Source organism: Notolepis coatsorum, assembly GCF_963971535.1.
Source record: "Notolepis coatsorum genome assembly, chromosome: 13".
NCBI classification, from domain to species: domain Eukaryota; kingdom Metazoa; phylum Chordata; class Actinopteri; order Aulopiformes; family Paralepididae; genus Notolepis; species Notolepis coatsorum.
In genome coordinates, this window is record NC_140177.1 from 77,519,670 (window position 1) to 77,535,202 (window position 15,533).

General features: G+C 45.1%; 1 protein-coding gene across 1 annotated transcript in view; it reads left to right on the forward strand.

Moving 5' to 3' along the window:
- tmtopsa (teleost multiple tissue opsin a) overlaps positions 1-15,533 on the forward strand; it is a gene marked incomplete at both ends in the record, with an annotated part of 416,667 nt that overhangs the window by 365,399 nt on the left and 35,735 nt on the right. Inside the window, one exon of the mRNA XM_084326877.1 lies at positions 3,388-3,621. Coding sequence (XP_084183003.1) covers positions 3,388-3,621 — 234 coding nt within the window. The remainder of the gene's footprint in view (positions 1-3,387; positions 3,622-15,533) is intronic.

Consider the following 15,533-nt stretch of genomic DNA (forward strand, 5'->3'; position numbering starts at 1 on the left):
TGACCTCGCTTTTCATCTCTTGCATTTTATTTCATCCCTTCCCCTATTCTCTCTCTTTCAAAAGGATTTCGGGGAAAACATCATATTGTGCTACTTTTCAAATCATTCAAAATCCCACTTGAGTATTTCTTTGTGGAAGACAGCGGAGGCTAGTGATTGTATATATTAAGAAGTTGTCAGCACAGTGCCGGGAATCTCTCTCACTCTCTGTTTCTCACTCTTTCTTTCCCTCTTTCTCTTTCTGTCTCTGTGGTTGTGGGTCTCCCTCTCTCTCTTTCTGTCTCTGTGGTTGTGGGTCTCCCTCTCTCTCTTTCCGTCTCTGTGGTTGTGGGTCTCCCTCTCTCTCTTTCCGTCTCTGTGGTTGTGGGTCTCCCTCTCTCTCTTTCTGTCTCTGTGGTTGTGGGTCTCCCTCTCTCTCTTTCTGTCTCTGTGGTTGTGGGTCTCCCTCTCTCTCTTTCTGTCTCTGTGGTTGTGGGTCTCCCTCTTTCTCTTTCTGTCTCTGTGGTTGTGGGTCTCCTTCTCTCTCTTTCTGTCTCTGTGGTTGTGGGTCTCCCTCTTTCTCTTTCTGTCTCTGTGGTTGTGGGTCTCCCTCTCTCTCTTTCTGTCTCTGTGGTTGTGGGTCTCCCTCTCTCTCTTTCCGTCTCTGTGGTTGTGCGTCTCCCTCTCTCTCTTTCTGTCTCTGTGGTTGTGGGTCTCCCTCTCTCTCTTTCCGTCTCTGTGGTTGTGGGTCTCCCTCTCTCTCTTTCTGTCTCTGTGGTTGTGGGTCTCCCTCTCTCTCTTTCTGTCTCTGTGGTTGTGGGTCTCCCTCTCTCTCTTTCTGTCTCTGTGGTTGTGCGTCTCCCTCTCCCTCTTTCTGTCTCTGTGGTTGTGGGTCTCCCTCTCTCTCTTTCTGTATCTGTGGTTGTGGGTCTCCCTCTCTCTCTTTCTGTCTCTGTGGTTGTGGGTCTCCCTCTCTCTCTTTCTGTCTCTGTGGTTGTGGGTCTCCCTCTCTCTCTTTCTGTCTCTGTGGTTGTGGGTCTCCCTCTCTCTCTTTCTGTCTCTGTGGTTGTGGGTCTCCCTCTCTCTCTTTTTCCGTCTCTGTGGTTGTGGGTCTCCCTCTCTCTCTTTCTGTCTCTGTGGTTGTGGGTCTCCCTCTCTCTCTTTCTGTCTCTGTATGTGGGTCTCCCTCTCTCTCTTTCTGTCTCTGTGGTTGTGGGTCTCTCTCTCTCTCTTTCTGTCTCTGTGGTTGTGGGTCTCCCTCTCTCTCTTTCTGTCTCTGTGGTTGTGGGTCTCCCTCTCTCTCTTTTTCCGTCTCTGTGGTTGTGGGTCTCCCTCTCTCTCTTTCTGTCTCTGTTGTTGTGGGTCTCCCTCTCTCTCTTTCTGTCTCTGTGGTTGTGGGTCTCCCTCTCTCTCTTTCTGTCTCTGTGGTTGTGCGTCTCCCTCTCTCTCTTTCCGTCTCTGTGGTTGTGGGTCTCCCTCTCTCTCTTTCTGTCTCTGTGGTTGTGGGTCTCCCTCTCTCTCTTTTTCCGTCTCTGTGGTTGTGGGTCTCCCTCTCTCTCTTTCTGTCTCTGTGGTTGTGGGTCTCTCTCTCTCTCTTTCTGTCTCTGTGGTTGTGGGTCTCCCTCTCTCTCTTTCCGTCTCTGTGGTTGTGGGTCTCCCTCTCTCTCTTTCTGTCTCTGTGGTTGTGGGTCTCCCTCTCTCTCTTTCTGTCTCTGTGGTTGTGGGTCTCCCTCTCTCTCTTTCTGTCTCTGTGGTTGTGGGTCTCCCTCTCTCTCTTTCTGTCTCTGTGGTTGTGGGTCTCCCTCTCTCTCTTTCTGTCTCTGTGGTTGTGGGTCTCCCTCTCTCTCTTTCTGTCTCTGTGGTTGTGCGTCTCCCTCTCTCTCTTTCTGTCTCTGTGGTTGTGGGTCTCCCTCTCTCTCTTTCTGTCTCTGTGGTTGTGGGTCTCCCTCTCTCTCTTTCTGTCTCTGTGGTTGTGGGTCTCCCTCTCTCTCTTTCCGTCTCTGTGGTTGTGGGTCTCCCTCTCTCTCTTTCCGTCTCTGTGGTTGTGGGTCTCCCTCTCTCTCTTTCTGTCTCTGTGGTTGTGGGTCTCCCTCTCTCTCTTTCTGTCTCTGTGGTTGTGGGTCTCCCTCTCTCTTTCTGTCTCTGTGGTTGTGGGTCTCCCTCTCTCTCTTTCTGTCTCTGTGGTTGTGGGTCTCCCTCTCTCTCTTTCTGTCTCTGTGGTTGTGGGTCTCCCTCTCTCTCTTTCTGTCTCTGTTGTTGTGGGTCTCCCTCTCTCTCTTTCTGTCTCTGTGGTTGTGGGTCTCCCTCTCTCTCTTTCTGTCTCTGTGGTTGTGGGTCTCCCTCTCTCTTTCTGTCTCTGTGGTTGTGCGTCTTCCTCTCTCTATTTCTGTCTCTGTGGTTGTGCGTCTCCCTCTCTCTCTTTCTGTCTCTGTGGTTGTGGGTCTCCCTCTCTCTCTTTCCGTCTCTGTGGTTGTGGGTCTCCCTCTCTCTCTTTCTGTCTCTGTGGTTGTGGGTCTCCCTCTCTCTCTTTCTGTCTCTGTGGTTGTGGGTCTCCCTCTCTCTCTTTCTGTCTCTGTGGTTGTGGGTCTCCCTCTCTCTCTTTCTGTCTCTGTGGTTGTGGGTCTCCCTCTCTCTCTTTCTGTCTCTGTGGTTGTGGGTCTCCCTCTCTCTCTTTCTGTCTCTGTGGTTGTGGGTCTCCCTCTCTCTCTTTCTGTCTCTGTGGTTGTGCGTCTCCCTCTCTCTCTTTCTGTCTCTGTGGTTGTGGGTCTCCCTCTCTCTCTTTCTGTCTCTGTGGTTGTGGGTCTCCCTCTCTCTCTTTCTGTCTCTGTGGTTGTGGGTCTCCCTCTCTCTCTTTCTGTCTCTGTGGTTGTGGGTCTCCCTCTCTCTCTTTCTGTCTCTGTGGTTGTGGGTCTCCCTCTCTCTCTTTCTGTCTCTGTGGTTGTGGGTCTCCCTCTCTCTATTTCTGTCTCTGTGGTTGTGGGTCTCCCTCTCTCTATTTCTGTCTCTGTGGTTGTGGGTCTCCCTCTCTCTCTTTCTGTCTCTGTGGTTGTGCGTCTCCCTCTCTCTCTTTCTGTCTCTGTGGTTGTGCGTCTCCCTCTCTCTCTTTCTGTCTCTGTGGTTGTGGGTCTCCCTCTCTCTCTTTCTGTGGTTGTGGTTGTGGGTCTCCCTCTCTCTCTTTCTGTCTCTGTGGTTGTGGGTCGCTCTGTGTGTCTGTCTCTCTCTGTCTGTCTGTTCATCTTTCTCTCTCTACCTCTTTTTTCATAATTCCACACAGGGATGCATGCTGTTTCATTGCACTTCACAACTTATTTTCTTGATGAGCCTATGGTTCCTTCTCCAATCTAAGATATCTCTGTTTCTGTCGTTCTATCTCTCTCTCTCCCACCTCCTCCTCTTCCTCCTCCTCAGGTGAGTGGTATCAACACGTCGATGACCAGGAAGCGCGAGCAGCGTGTGCTCTTCATGGTTGTGATCATGGTGACCTGCTACCTGATGTGCTGGCTACCCTACGGCGTCATGGCCCTGCTGGCTACCTTCGGCCCGCCTGGCCTGGTCACCCCCGAGGCCAGCATCGTCCCATCCGTCCTGGCCAAGACCAGTACCGTCATCAACCCAGTCATCTATATCTTCATGAACAAACAGGTGAGGGGGTGAATGGTTGTGAATGAAACGATTTATCTACCTGCATTTAATATGCCCAGGCAAAGGCGGTGGCGTCCACTGGCAGGGGGTGCTGATAGTAGGGGTGTAACGCTACACAAAAACCATGGTTTGGTACGTACCTCGGTTTTGAAGTCACGGTTCGGTACGATTTCGGTACAGTGGGGGAGAGTTTGCAGAACGTGGCTTGCGTGGGCCTGAATGCACTGCATGACGGATAGGAGACACACAACGTCACTTTCATTGAGCTGAAGAACGTGCCAGTAGTAATAACAACAACAGCATGGGGTGATGGCCAGTGTTAATTTTGTCAACGAAAATTATGACTAAAGATGTTAGTCAACGAAGCTTTTTTTCATGACGACGAGACGTGACGTCACGTTAACACATTGGATGCCAAAAACGAGTATACTTGTTATTGCCCGCCATGCGTTGTGCACCAGAAACGAGTTAACTCGTTTTTGGGATCAATATTAAATTTTTTAAATAATTCATCCAGCCTCCCTCCGGGACTGCAACTGGACCCTGTCTGATATTGCAACGCCTCAATACCGCCGCCTGGTGGATGTCCGGCGAGTTACACTCCAAGCCAAACCGGAAGTGGCGCTCGGTGCATCGAGGAAATCCCTCCGGCAGTAATATCTTGTTACGTGGATCCAGACAAACACTTGAGTGCATGGGATCGCTTTCGAAACGCAATAATCAATATGATTTCGGCGTTTATTGCGTCATACAAATGGGAAATGGATCTAGCAGATCGACGTCAAATAATTGGAATATTTTTCCTCCAGTCTCATCGGCGAACGGTAAGAGGAATATAACGTTATTTTCAGCCCGATTGTTTATTCATTTCACTGCAATCCATCTGCTCAACATATCAACCCATACTAAATAACAGCGGTACTGTGCTTTATCGACTTCAAAAAGGCTTTTGACTCGATACACAGAGCCGTGATGATGAGGATACTCAAGGCCTACGGAGTCCCTCCCAATCTACTCCGGGCCATAGGGACCATGCACACGGGTACAAGGGCCAAGGTGGTAACCCCAGACGGCAACAGTGAAGAATTTGACATCCTGGCTGGAGTGATGCAAGGGGACACCCTTGCCCCCTTCCTTTTCGTCATAGTCCTCGACTATGCGCTCAGGAAGGCCATCAATGGACGGGAGCTTGGTCTCACAATAACCCCAAGGAGATCGAGACGACACCCCGCCATAGTCCTAACAGACCTTGACTACGCGGACGACATCAGCCTGCTCTCTGACCACGTGGAGCAGGCACAGGAACTCCTGTGCAGAGTCGAGACGGAGTGCGCCAAGGTTGGCCTTAGGCTAAATGCCAAGAAAACCGAGGTCATAATGTATAACATCCTCCTGGATCATCCACCTCTAAGGACAACAGGAGGCTCTGCTCTAAAGGAAGTTGGTGATTTCAAATACCTGGGCTCGTGGGTCAACTCGTCCGAGCAAGACCTTAAAGTGAGGAAGGCGCTTGCGTGGAGGGCTCTGAACGGCATGACCAGTGTGTGGAAATCCAACCTCCCCCGTCAAATCAAGCTCAACTTCTTTCATGCAACAGTTGAGTCTGTCCTTTTGTATGGCAGTGAATGCTGGACCTTGAAGCCCACCCTGCAGAAGTCCTTGGATGGGTGCTACACCAGAATGATGCGTGTGGTGCTCAACATCAACAGGGATGAGCATGTCACTAATGCAAACTTGTATGGGGGGGTGCTAAGGGTGAGCGAGAAAGTGGCAGTCAGGAGAATGAGGCTGGCAGGTCACTGCCAGAGACATCATGAGATGCCAACCAGCAAACTTGTGCTGTGGGAACCAACACATGGGCATCGATCACGAGGACGTCCCAAATTAACCTACGTGGACGTACTCAGGAGAGATGCGGGAACAGAATGCACCGAGCTAGCCAGATGCATGGAGGATCGGGATGACTGGAAGCACCGATGGAGGGCCCGTCCGAGGACGACCTAGATAGAGTTTCTTTAATAGTTTCAAGTTTCAAGTTTCTTTAATAGTTGTCATACAGAAGTACAGAATACTTTTATACAAAATGCTTCTTACTGTTACGCTCCAGAGACTGTGCAAGACAAGATAATATAAGTATGAAATAAAATAACATAGTATAGTATGTAAATTAGAAGTAAAAAAATGCTCATACACCGACGTCGTAGAGTCTGACTCTGAGCGAGTGCAGAGCCCGAAGCTCCGCCCAGAGTGGTTGCCAGATTGTGTGGTTTTCAGCATTATTTTGAAGCCTGTTTACGGTGTGTTTTAACTGGGTTTTCGGCTGAAATGAAATCTGGCACACGTTTGAACGCTGTTATAATATAGTGCTGAGAATGAACGCACTTTTGAACGCCGTTATACAGCGCTGAGAATGAACGCGTTCTCAATTACGTTCATTTAGGGGGGAAAACATCCGTTCAGTTCACGTTCTTCCAAAATACGAACGCGTTCACGAACAATCGTTCATTGAACGCGTTCAGGTACATCACTGCCGGCTTCCCACCCGCTGACACTGCCAATTGTGTCAGTATGACGACCGACCAAGCCGGAGGTACCGCTGACAGCCGGATTCAATACCAGTGTCTCTGCGGTGGTAGACAGACGCTTAGTCCGCTGCGCTACCCAGCCGCCTGTTGCGTTTCTATTCTTCAGTTCAGTTCAGAGTTTTTTATTTGCCACATGGAATCATACAATCAGAGTTTCTTCATTACACAATCATAAATATCATTCCATGGACAAAAGGAGCAGGAAGAAGAATAAATCTTATAGTTACCTGCCCCTTATTCCTAAACTAAACAAGTATTTACTTAATGGTCGGCGTACAACCTAATTTACACAAATAATAATTTATACCATTATACAAGAAACACACAATCCACAGTTAAACAAGAAATTTTTTTATAATAATAATAATAATAATAATAATAATAATAATAATAATAATAATAATAATAATAATAATAATAATAATAATAATAATAATAATAATAATAATAATAATAATAAAGAATAAAGAATAAAAGAAAGAGAAAAAAAAGAAAATATCTCACTATTCAGATCACATTTGATTTTCATACTGACAAAATTTTTTTTTTTTATAATTTCTTTTGAATTGATAAACACTATTACATCCCTTAAGCTCGCTATGGAGAGAATTCCACAACTTTACACCAATAACTGAAGGACACATCTGTTTAAGTGTGGTACGTGCAAACTGATGTTTAAAATTGTATTTTCTCCTACTAAACTCACTTTCTAAATGAAAAAGATTTTGTAGTTTTTCTGGCAGTGTATTATTTCTTGCCCTAAACATAATTAACATTGTTTGAAACTTAACCATGTCTTCAAGTTTAATTATTCTAGATTTAATAAATAATGTATTTGTGTGTTCTCGATAACTCACTTTATGTGTGATTCTTGCAGCCCTCTTCTGTAGTATATATAATGGTTTTATATTGGTCCCATAAGTATTCCCCCATTATGTCCTGTCTATTTATTCATAACCAGGTGTGGCAGGGACAGCAGGAGGTGTAGCAGGGACATCAGGAGGTGTAGCAGGGACATCAGGAGGTGTAGTAGGGACAGCAGGAGGTGTAGCAGGGACATCAGGAGGTGTAGCAGGGACATCAGGAGGTGTAGTAGGGACAGCAGGAGGTGTAGCAGGGACATCAGGAGGTGTAGCAGGGACATCAGGAGGTGTAGCAGGGACATCAGGAGGTGTAGCAGGGACAGCAGGAGGTGTAGCAGGGACATCAGGAGGTGTAGCAGGGACATCAGGAGGTGTAGCAGGGACAGCAGGAGGTGTAGCAGAGACAGCAGGAGGTGTAGCAGGGACATCAGGAGGTGTAGCAGGGACATCAGGAGGTGTAGCAGGGACAGCAGGAGGTGTAGCAGGGACAGCAGGAGGTGTAGCAGGAACATCAGGAGGTGTAGCAGCAGGAGGTGTAGCAGGGACAGCAGGAGGTGTAGCAGGGACAGCAGGAGGTGTAGCAGCAGGAGGTGTAGCAGGGACAGCAGGAGGTGTAGCAGCAGGAGGTGTGGCAGGGACAGCAGGAGGTGTAGCAGGGACAGCAGGAGGTGTAGCAGGGACAGCAGGAGGTGTAGCAGGGACATCAGGAGGTGTGGCAGGGACAGCAGGAGGTGTAGCAGGGACAGCAGGAGGTGTAGCAGGGACAGCAGGAGGTGTAGCAGGGACAGCAGGAGGTGTGGCAGGGACAGCAGGAGGTGTAGCAGAGACAGCAGGAGGTGTAGCAGGGACAGCAGGAGGTGTGGCAGGTATACCGCCCAAGCCTACCCTCTATCACTAACGTCGGGTGAAAATCACCCAACGTTAGTGTTCTAGAGTTAAATGGTCTGTGTTTTCTCTATATGAGCTCATAATGAACGTTTATATAACCAGGCTGGTTGACTCCTGTATTTCTGATTCCGGCCTTACTTCATCACTGTGCACCTCCAAGACTTTATAACAATGTGGACAGGGACTGCACAGGACCTGACGTTTACCAAGATCAAGCACGCCAACTACACCGTAAAGACCGTACAGACCGCAGGAAGTATGAAACACTGTCACAACTACCAGGGCCACTAAAGCTCATTGAGTTATCTTGTTTTATATGTTGTGCTTGGTTTAACAATGATGGTGAAACACTCTCACAGTATTGTTATGTTATGTTACGTTTAATCATTAATTTACCACTGTCACCTAACCCTTTCAGGGTTTTTTTTTCGATCTCATACAGGTTGGTCAGGGCGCCTGCACAGCGAGGAAGGGATCTGGGTGAGGTAGTGTGCCCTCCCACGTGTTACACTCACCCAATGAGAGTCCTCGCTGCCAGGTGAAAAGAGGCTACTGGCTGTCTCCTATGTATCGGAGGAAGCATGTGATAGACTTCAGGGCTCCCTAGACCGGCAAGTAGGGGGCAAATGCACGCAACGACCAGGAAGGGGAGGGGGGAATTGGCATAACGACTAAAATTGGGAGGGAAGGGAAAGTACAAGAAAAAATAGGAGGAGAAAAAGTGGATAAAAAAAAAATCCGATCTCACGTGTGAGATTACCGGCAAAGGAAAGTCCACACTGTCACTGCGTCAGAAATACATGACTATTTAATATTGCTACATTGTACACCACACTGAACCCACACTCTGCCAGCATGGCCCCTTGTTATGTTGTGTTTTGACCAGAAGGCCAGAGAGAGATAGGTTGAAAGACTCCAAGGCTACGAAGTTCTAACAGCGTTTCATCAGTCATTCCCCATGTTATACCTCTTGTGGTTTGAATTCTGTGAACCAAATAGATGATCTATAAACCATCCGTGGATTTCGCGCCAAATAATTGATCATTTCGGCGCAAACAAAAGCCTTTTTAGCCAAATAATTCATCACAACGGACCTTGAAATGGTGTATCATTGTATGCCATCCATCTCTTGTTTGTGCTATTGAACTGATTTCCTCTGCAGACTCATTGAAAGCACCATGTGTGTTTTTTTGTTTGTTGAATTATTCCGTCAGGGGTTCCGGCCAAAAGAAAGCGTCACATAGAAAACATTCACATTCTCTTAAAGGTTCCATTTTCTTAGAAATGAAATGAGTTTTTACAGTAAATGTGCCGTCACTCGCCATCCCCACCAGAGATGAAATAAATTAGATATACAGTACTGAGATAAAGGACTTAAACTAGTGATTAGTCCATTGTCGCTGTACTGTTAATAATCAAGGGAAGTAAACCGATGAACTAAAACTGCAAAGTTTTAAAGGAGTTAGATTTTTCTCTTTCTTTTGTTTTTCTTTTGAGCTCCTTGACATCGTGCCAAAACACCACTTCAGGTAGAAATGCAAGAAAGAGTAAAGGGAAAGATAAGAATCTGGCATTTCTTGAGTTTGACACCAGAAAGGTAGGTTCTGTAGGTGACAGACTTTGTTTGTTTGATACAACGCCTTGGGGGGAAGGTGTCCCATTATATATTTTATGAATAACCACCATTGATCACCATTCTAAATGAACACACAGGCAAAGTGTTAACATTCCATCTTGTACATACAGTAGCCTATAGACGGTTTCACTGGAATTATGTTGCTAGGGAACGGTTTGGACCCAAATGTATTCCCTGTCAGTAATTGCATTAGCAAACTGCAACAGGAGATACCCTTGGGTCCATTACTGTTTATGTTGAAACCGCCTATACTGCCTGGCATAATAGTTAGAATAAATGGGTTTTCCTCAAATCGGCAATAAAGGTTAATGGGGCACTTCACCAAAACACAGTGCTGATTTATTTTGCACATAATCTCACACACATCCACAAACTCTAAAAGGTTTTACACACATTCCTTTAGTTTGACAGTTATTGAGAGTAAATTAGTTTCAATATGGCAACCAGTGATTGGGGACATTGAATTATTGTGTTATTTACAGCTAAATTAAATGATAAGGTAGCAGTTCCTATAAGACAAGGTATTTCTATTTCATCTACATCCCGATGACATCACGGTAGCCATATTAAAACGAATTTACTCTCAATAACTGTCAAACTAAATGAATGTGCAAAATAAATCAGCATTGTTTTTTGGTGAAGTGCCCCTTTAACCAATAAAGGGTAACCAATTTAAAGTTGTAAACAATAAAGTTGCAAGTACTATCTGGATTACAACAAGATAGAGCAGCCAAAACATTTTGGCCAAGTAACATTTGCTCATATGTTTTGGCTGAGTAGAAGGTTGACTGAAAAGGTGTTGCAAACACAAATAATACTTCAATTTCAGAAAAGACAAACGGACAGCTCTGATGTTTTGATGTTTTTTTTTACCATATGAATTTGAGGTACAGTATTCTATTCACATACATGTTTGAAGAGTTCGATCTATACATGGTAAATGCATTATTTGAAACTTTCTTATTACACTATTGTAAATTGGAATAGAGATCTGTTTTACTGCAGTGTCTATGCACATTACCAACATAAACAAGTCTTTTAACCCATTCTCCGCCATTGAAGGATTAAGACGTCATTCCTCGCCATGCTTAATCTGCCAATGACGGATTACGCCGTCATCGAGATCAATATTTCAAATTTTCGTCATGGTATTCATATTTCACCGACGGATCCTTGACGGGTGCTGTGGATCTCCACTCAACTCTCCAACGGTTCAATATCGCCACCTGGTGGCCGATCGGCCAACCGGAAGTGGGGAAGTGGGGCCGGAAGTGCTTGGTGTCCCCCCTATTCCGTCCGCCACTCACTATCGCTCCCGGGGCTCCATCTCGACACACTGGATAATCGATCGGTTGCCATAACTCAATAAACAACATTATTTTTTGGACGTATATAGTATTATACAACCCGGAAATGGTTCATCTAGATCAACATCCCATAATAGCGATCTTTTTGCTCCACGCTGATCACCCAACGGTAAGAGGAAACTGCTATGATCAATATATCACCCATACTACATGATTCATTTAACGTCGGTCATTGCATTATAAATGACCCCCCCCCCCCCCTCCGGTCACCAGCAGATGATGAGTCATGACGTTTAGGACCTTGTACAATTGAAATTTTTTATCTGACGTCAATCACTAGCAAACTGCATTTGATGATGTAATATATGCATAAATGGCTATAACTCACGTTCTATGAATTACTGCAGAAAACGATGAAAACATATTTATACTCTGGACGGTATTTTAGTATGAATGTGTGAATGAAAAAGTAAAACGTTCCTACACCCTGAACAATAGCTAATCGATGTTGAATGGGCCATAGTAATGTCAATTTAGCAATACAATTTAAAAAGTTATAGCCCTGCAAAGTAGGTGAACATCTCCATAGACAAATAGAGCTGGCAGAGGATGGTATAAGAAGGGTACAATGCCTGGCGAAGAATGGGTTAATAGCCACAATATATAGAGAATAGGATTGACCTATCTCAAACCTCACCCTCTTTTCTTGATCCTCCTCAGAAGTGGTGTTAATTTTGGCAGCTATTTTCATTTTAGTTTTAGTCTTAGTCATGTGTCAAGTGCTCCTTTTTGGTTTTCATCATATTTAGTCATCTTCATTTATTTTTCGTTTTAGTCAACTAAAATTTTGTTGACTAAAACTGACTAAATGTCTGAGCATTTTAGTCTTAGTCAGTTTTTGTCTCAATTTTGTCTTTTTTGTTTTAGTCTAGATCAGGGGTCTCAAACTCGCGGCCCGCGGGCCATTTGCGGCCCGCAGGATGATATTTTGCGCGAGTTGGGCGTTTTATTTATTTTATCACTTGTAGGCTACCATAGCGCAGGCTCATGGCAGCAACGTTAGTGGTTGAAACGTGATTCCGGAGTGATACCAAGTGGAAGGAAATATATCCTGTCATCAGTGCGTATAGCAGGTATCCTCGAAATTCTCCCCTATCTCCTCTGCAAGCTCCTGTCCGGCTGCACTGCTCCAACTGTCTGTGTCTGTCTACTGCTTTGGTCCAATCATATTCAGCGTCCCGTCAGCATCCCCCCCCACCCACAGTCTGCGAATCAGAGGCAGAGTAGGGCGGGTCTTCACGGAATGCATGTTGTCTCTTTCAACGGGTCGGAGTCAGAGCGAGAGTTGACAACGCATCTACAGTAGTCTAATCTGCAGGTACTGTAGCTAGTAGCATAGTTTTGCCAGCAGGCAGCTAGTAGAAAAATATGGCATGTTCAAAGATGGCCAGTAAAATAAAAGTCAACAGTGAAAATCACTGCAATTCAAAGGTGAATGGTCAATGGACTGAAAAATATGCGTTCATCCTCCCTCCAACCAGCACAATGTGCCAAGAAATGGTAGCTCTTGTGAAGAGTGGCAATTTGAAACGCAATTTGAAACGCCAATACGAAACAAAACACAGTAATTTTGATGCAACCTTTCAGCACTAAGAACCACAAAAATAAATGGAATGAAATCATCATATCAAGCTGCAAGCAGAATTATTGTTAAAGTTATGTCACAACGATAAAAAGCAACCAAGTCTGGGAGCTCCAGTAGCTCACCGCGTATCTCGGCGCTATTTCGGCGTCGGGGACAACCGTGCGCGTCACGGATCTGGGGTACACGAGTTCGACTCCCGGACTCGCCGTATTTTCTCCGAGTGTCTTCCCCTGATCTATATCCCATTCAACCTGTTTCTGTCAAAGGGGTAGTTTGTTGATGTATTAATACATTTTTGGAATACTTGAAACCCTTTTTTTGTGGAATATTTGATGCGGCCCAGCCTCACCCAGACTCCAGCGGCTCCCAGGTAAATTGAGTTTGAGACCCTGGTCTAGATTTAGTCGACGAAAACGGATGACATTTTGTCTATTTTTTGTTAATGGTAAAAAACGTGTCAGAAGTCAGAAATAGTCAACATGGAACATAATCTGATTTAAATTGCATATTTATTTTTTAACCTAGGGGAATCTGAGTCGGTGGCACAAGTGATACATAGGAAGGGTGCGCTGTCGATCTGTGAATGGAGAAATAACTTAATAAGACACATTATCTCTTCTTGCCTTGCTCAGCTGGCAGCGGTTTATTTGATAAATATTAAATAACAGTAACAGCAGTAACAGTGTAACAACACTAACTAACTAACTAACTGGATACTGTGTTGTAAACAAACACACAGTACAGTAGTTGAGTAGATAGTAATAGTAGTGTGTATAGTACACACAGTCGCAATCTGATTGCAATCTGCTTGCATAAAAACATATAAAATGATAAATCACATTTTGAGTTGGTGTAAAGTGCCACATGGTGATGGAAGAGGTCTGGTTAGGGGTTAGATTTAGAGGTGGTCTAGGTTTGTTTAGGGGTTAGAGTTAGAGATGGTCTAGGTCTGGTTATGGCCCCTATTAACCAGACCTAGACCACTTCTGATTATTTTTTTTTTTTTTTTTTGGTCTTTTTCCCCCTCCATTTTCCTCCGATTTTCTCCCATCCCAATGTTAGTCGTATGCCAATTCCCAGTCCCTTCCTGGTCGCTGCGCTTTACCCCCCACAGTCAGATCATTTGGGAGAGTGGAGGCTACCACGTGCTTCCTCCGACACACGTCCAGCCAATCACCGCTTCTTTTCACCTGGCAGCGCGGATTCTCATTGAGAGGGCGTAGCGTGTGGGAGGACCACACTATCCCCCTCACGTCCAATCCGCGCTTAGCAGGCGCCCCGACCGAACTGTAGGAGTCGCTGTTTACAACGACCCGGACCCACCCCGCCAGCTTCTCCCACCCTCTGATACAGCCAATTGTATCAGTGCAGACGGCCAGCCAAGCTGGTGACAACCCCGGAGCTGTGAGCTGGATTCGAACAGGCGAACCAAGCTCACAGCTCCGGGGCTGGTGACGAACGCAATCTCCGCTCGACCACCTAACCGCGACCACTTCTGATTCTAACCCCTAACCCAGGGGTGGCCAACCAGTCAGAGATTAAGAGCCACAAAAATGACTGTGGTACCACAAAGAGCCACACCATACCAGCGTTTCTCAACCTTTTTTTTCAGTCACGGCACCCTTCATGTGTTTATAGGTCTCACCCTCTGGCCTCTGAAGTTGCTAATGTATTTTTAATTTGGGCCTCACAGGGTTAAACGTACCCTGTGAGACCCACGGTTGCAAAATTACAAAATCATGTTTAGCCATAAAAAAAAGAAAAGTCTGTAAATGTTTATTTAAAAAAATTTAAGAGCACATGTATAGTCAATTGGTCCTGTTGTTCAGCCTCACAATGCTATTTGATAGTAAATGTGTTTATATGTCCCACCCTCTGAAGTTGCTAATGTCTTTTTAATTTGGGCCTCACAGGGTTAACCTCTTATGCCCAAAATATACAGTAAAAGTGTATATTTTCAGCATTACGTTTGTTTACCAATGATTTTAACTGTTATTAGTGAAATATAAGATTATAGAAATATCAGGGCATTGAGTCGGAAACCGGCGCATATTGACAGGAGGAAGTGGAGCAGCCAAAAGTGAGTGTAGTCTTTTGAAGGAAGAGGGCTTTCGAATTTCGAAAAACTACCCTACCCAGCTCACGCCAGCCCCTGTCAATCATCTGACTTCTGGATTTACTTTTTAATTTCTCTTATTTTTTGGGATCATCTCCCACAAACCTGAACGTTATTGCCATAAAACAGAACGCAGTTAGTTTCTATACCTTTCTGTGAACGTCTAGCAAACAACGGTGTTGCAATATGATGAAAAATGGTGGAGAAATTTACATTATAAAAAAGATTTTCAGTACTGTATCTACAAAACCTGTTTAATCATCTTCCCTTTATTCATTTGCTTAGACTTTTCAGGTCTGGTAAATTTTAGCATGGTGTTATTCACAGTCAAAGATAAAAATTCTACGTCCTTATGGAATGAGTGACATACAAAAAAAATATTATATAAAAAAGAAATATATATATATATAATATTTATAATTTATTTTTTTTATGAATGGAAGAGCCACACATTGACGGGCAAAGAGCCACATGCGGATACTGTAAACTAAGTAAACAGAACACACAGTAGTACTAATAGTAGTACACACTGATTGCAATCTGCTTGCATAAAAACATTATATAAAATCACATTCTGAGGTCAGTGTTAGTGCCACATGGAAGAACGAGTTATATGAGTATTGGCTGAGCATCCCGCTCAAGCCTATTGAGATACCCCTTATCTCCTGTACCTACTGTACTCCACCACGAAAACAACTTGTACACCCACACCTGACCGGGTCCCGCCTCTATGGAGGCGTAGCCTATAAGACCATGGCCATGGTCACCAACACACCCTTCCTCGCCAAAATCCCGTTCCAGTAAAAGATCCCTCAAAAGGGAACTCAGGGCCGCTTAAGAGCGGGACGCTCAGCCAATACTCATATAACTAG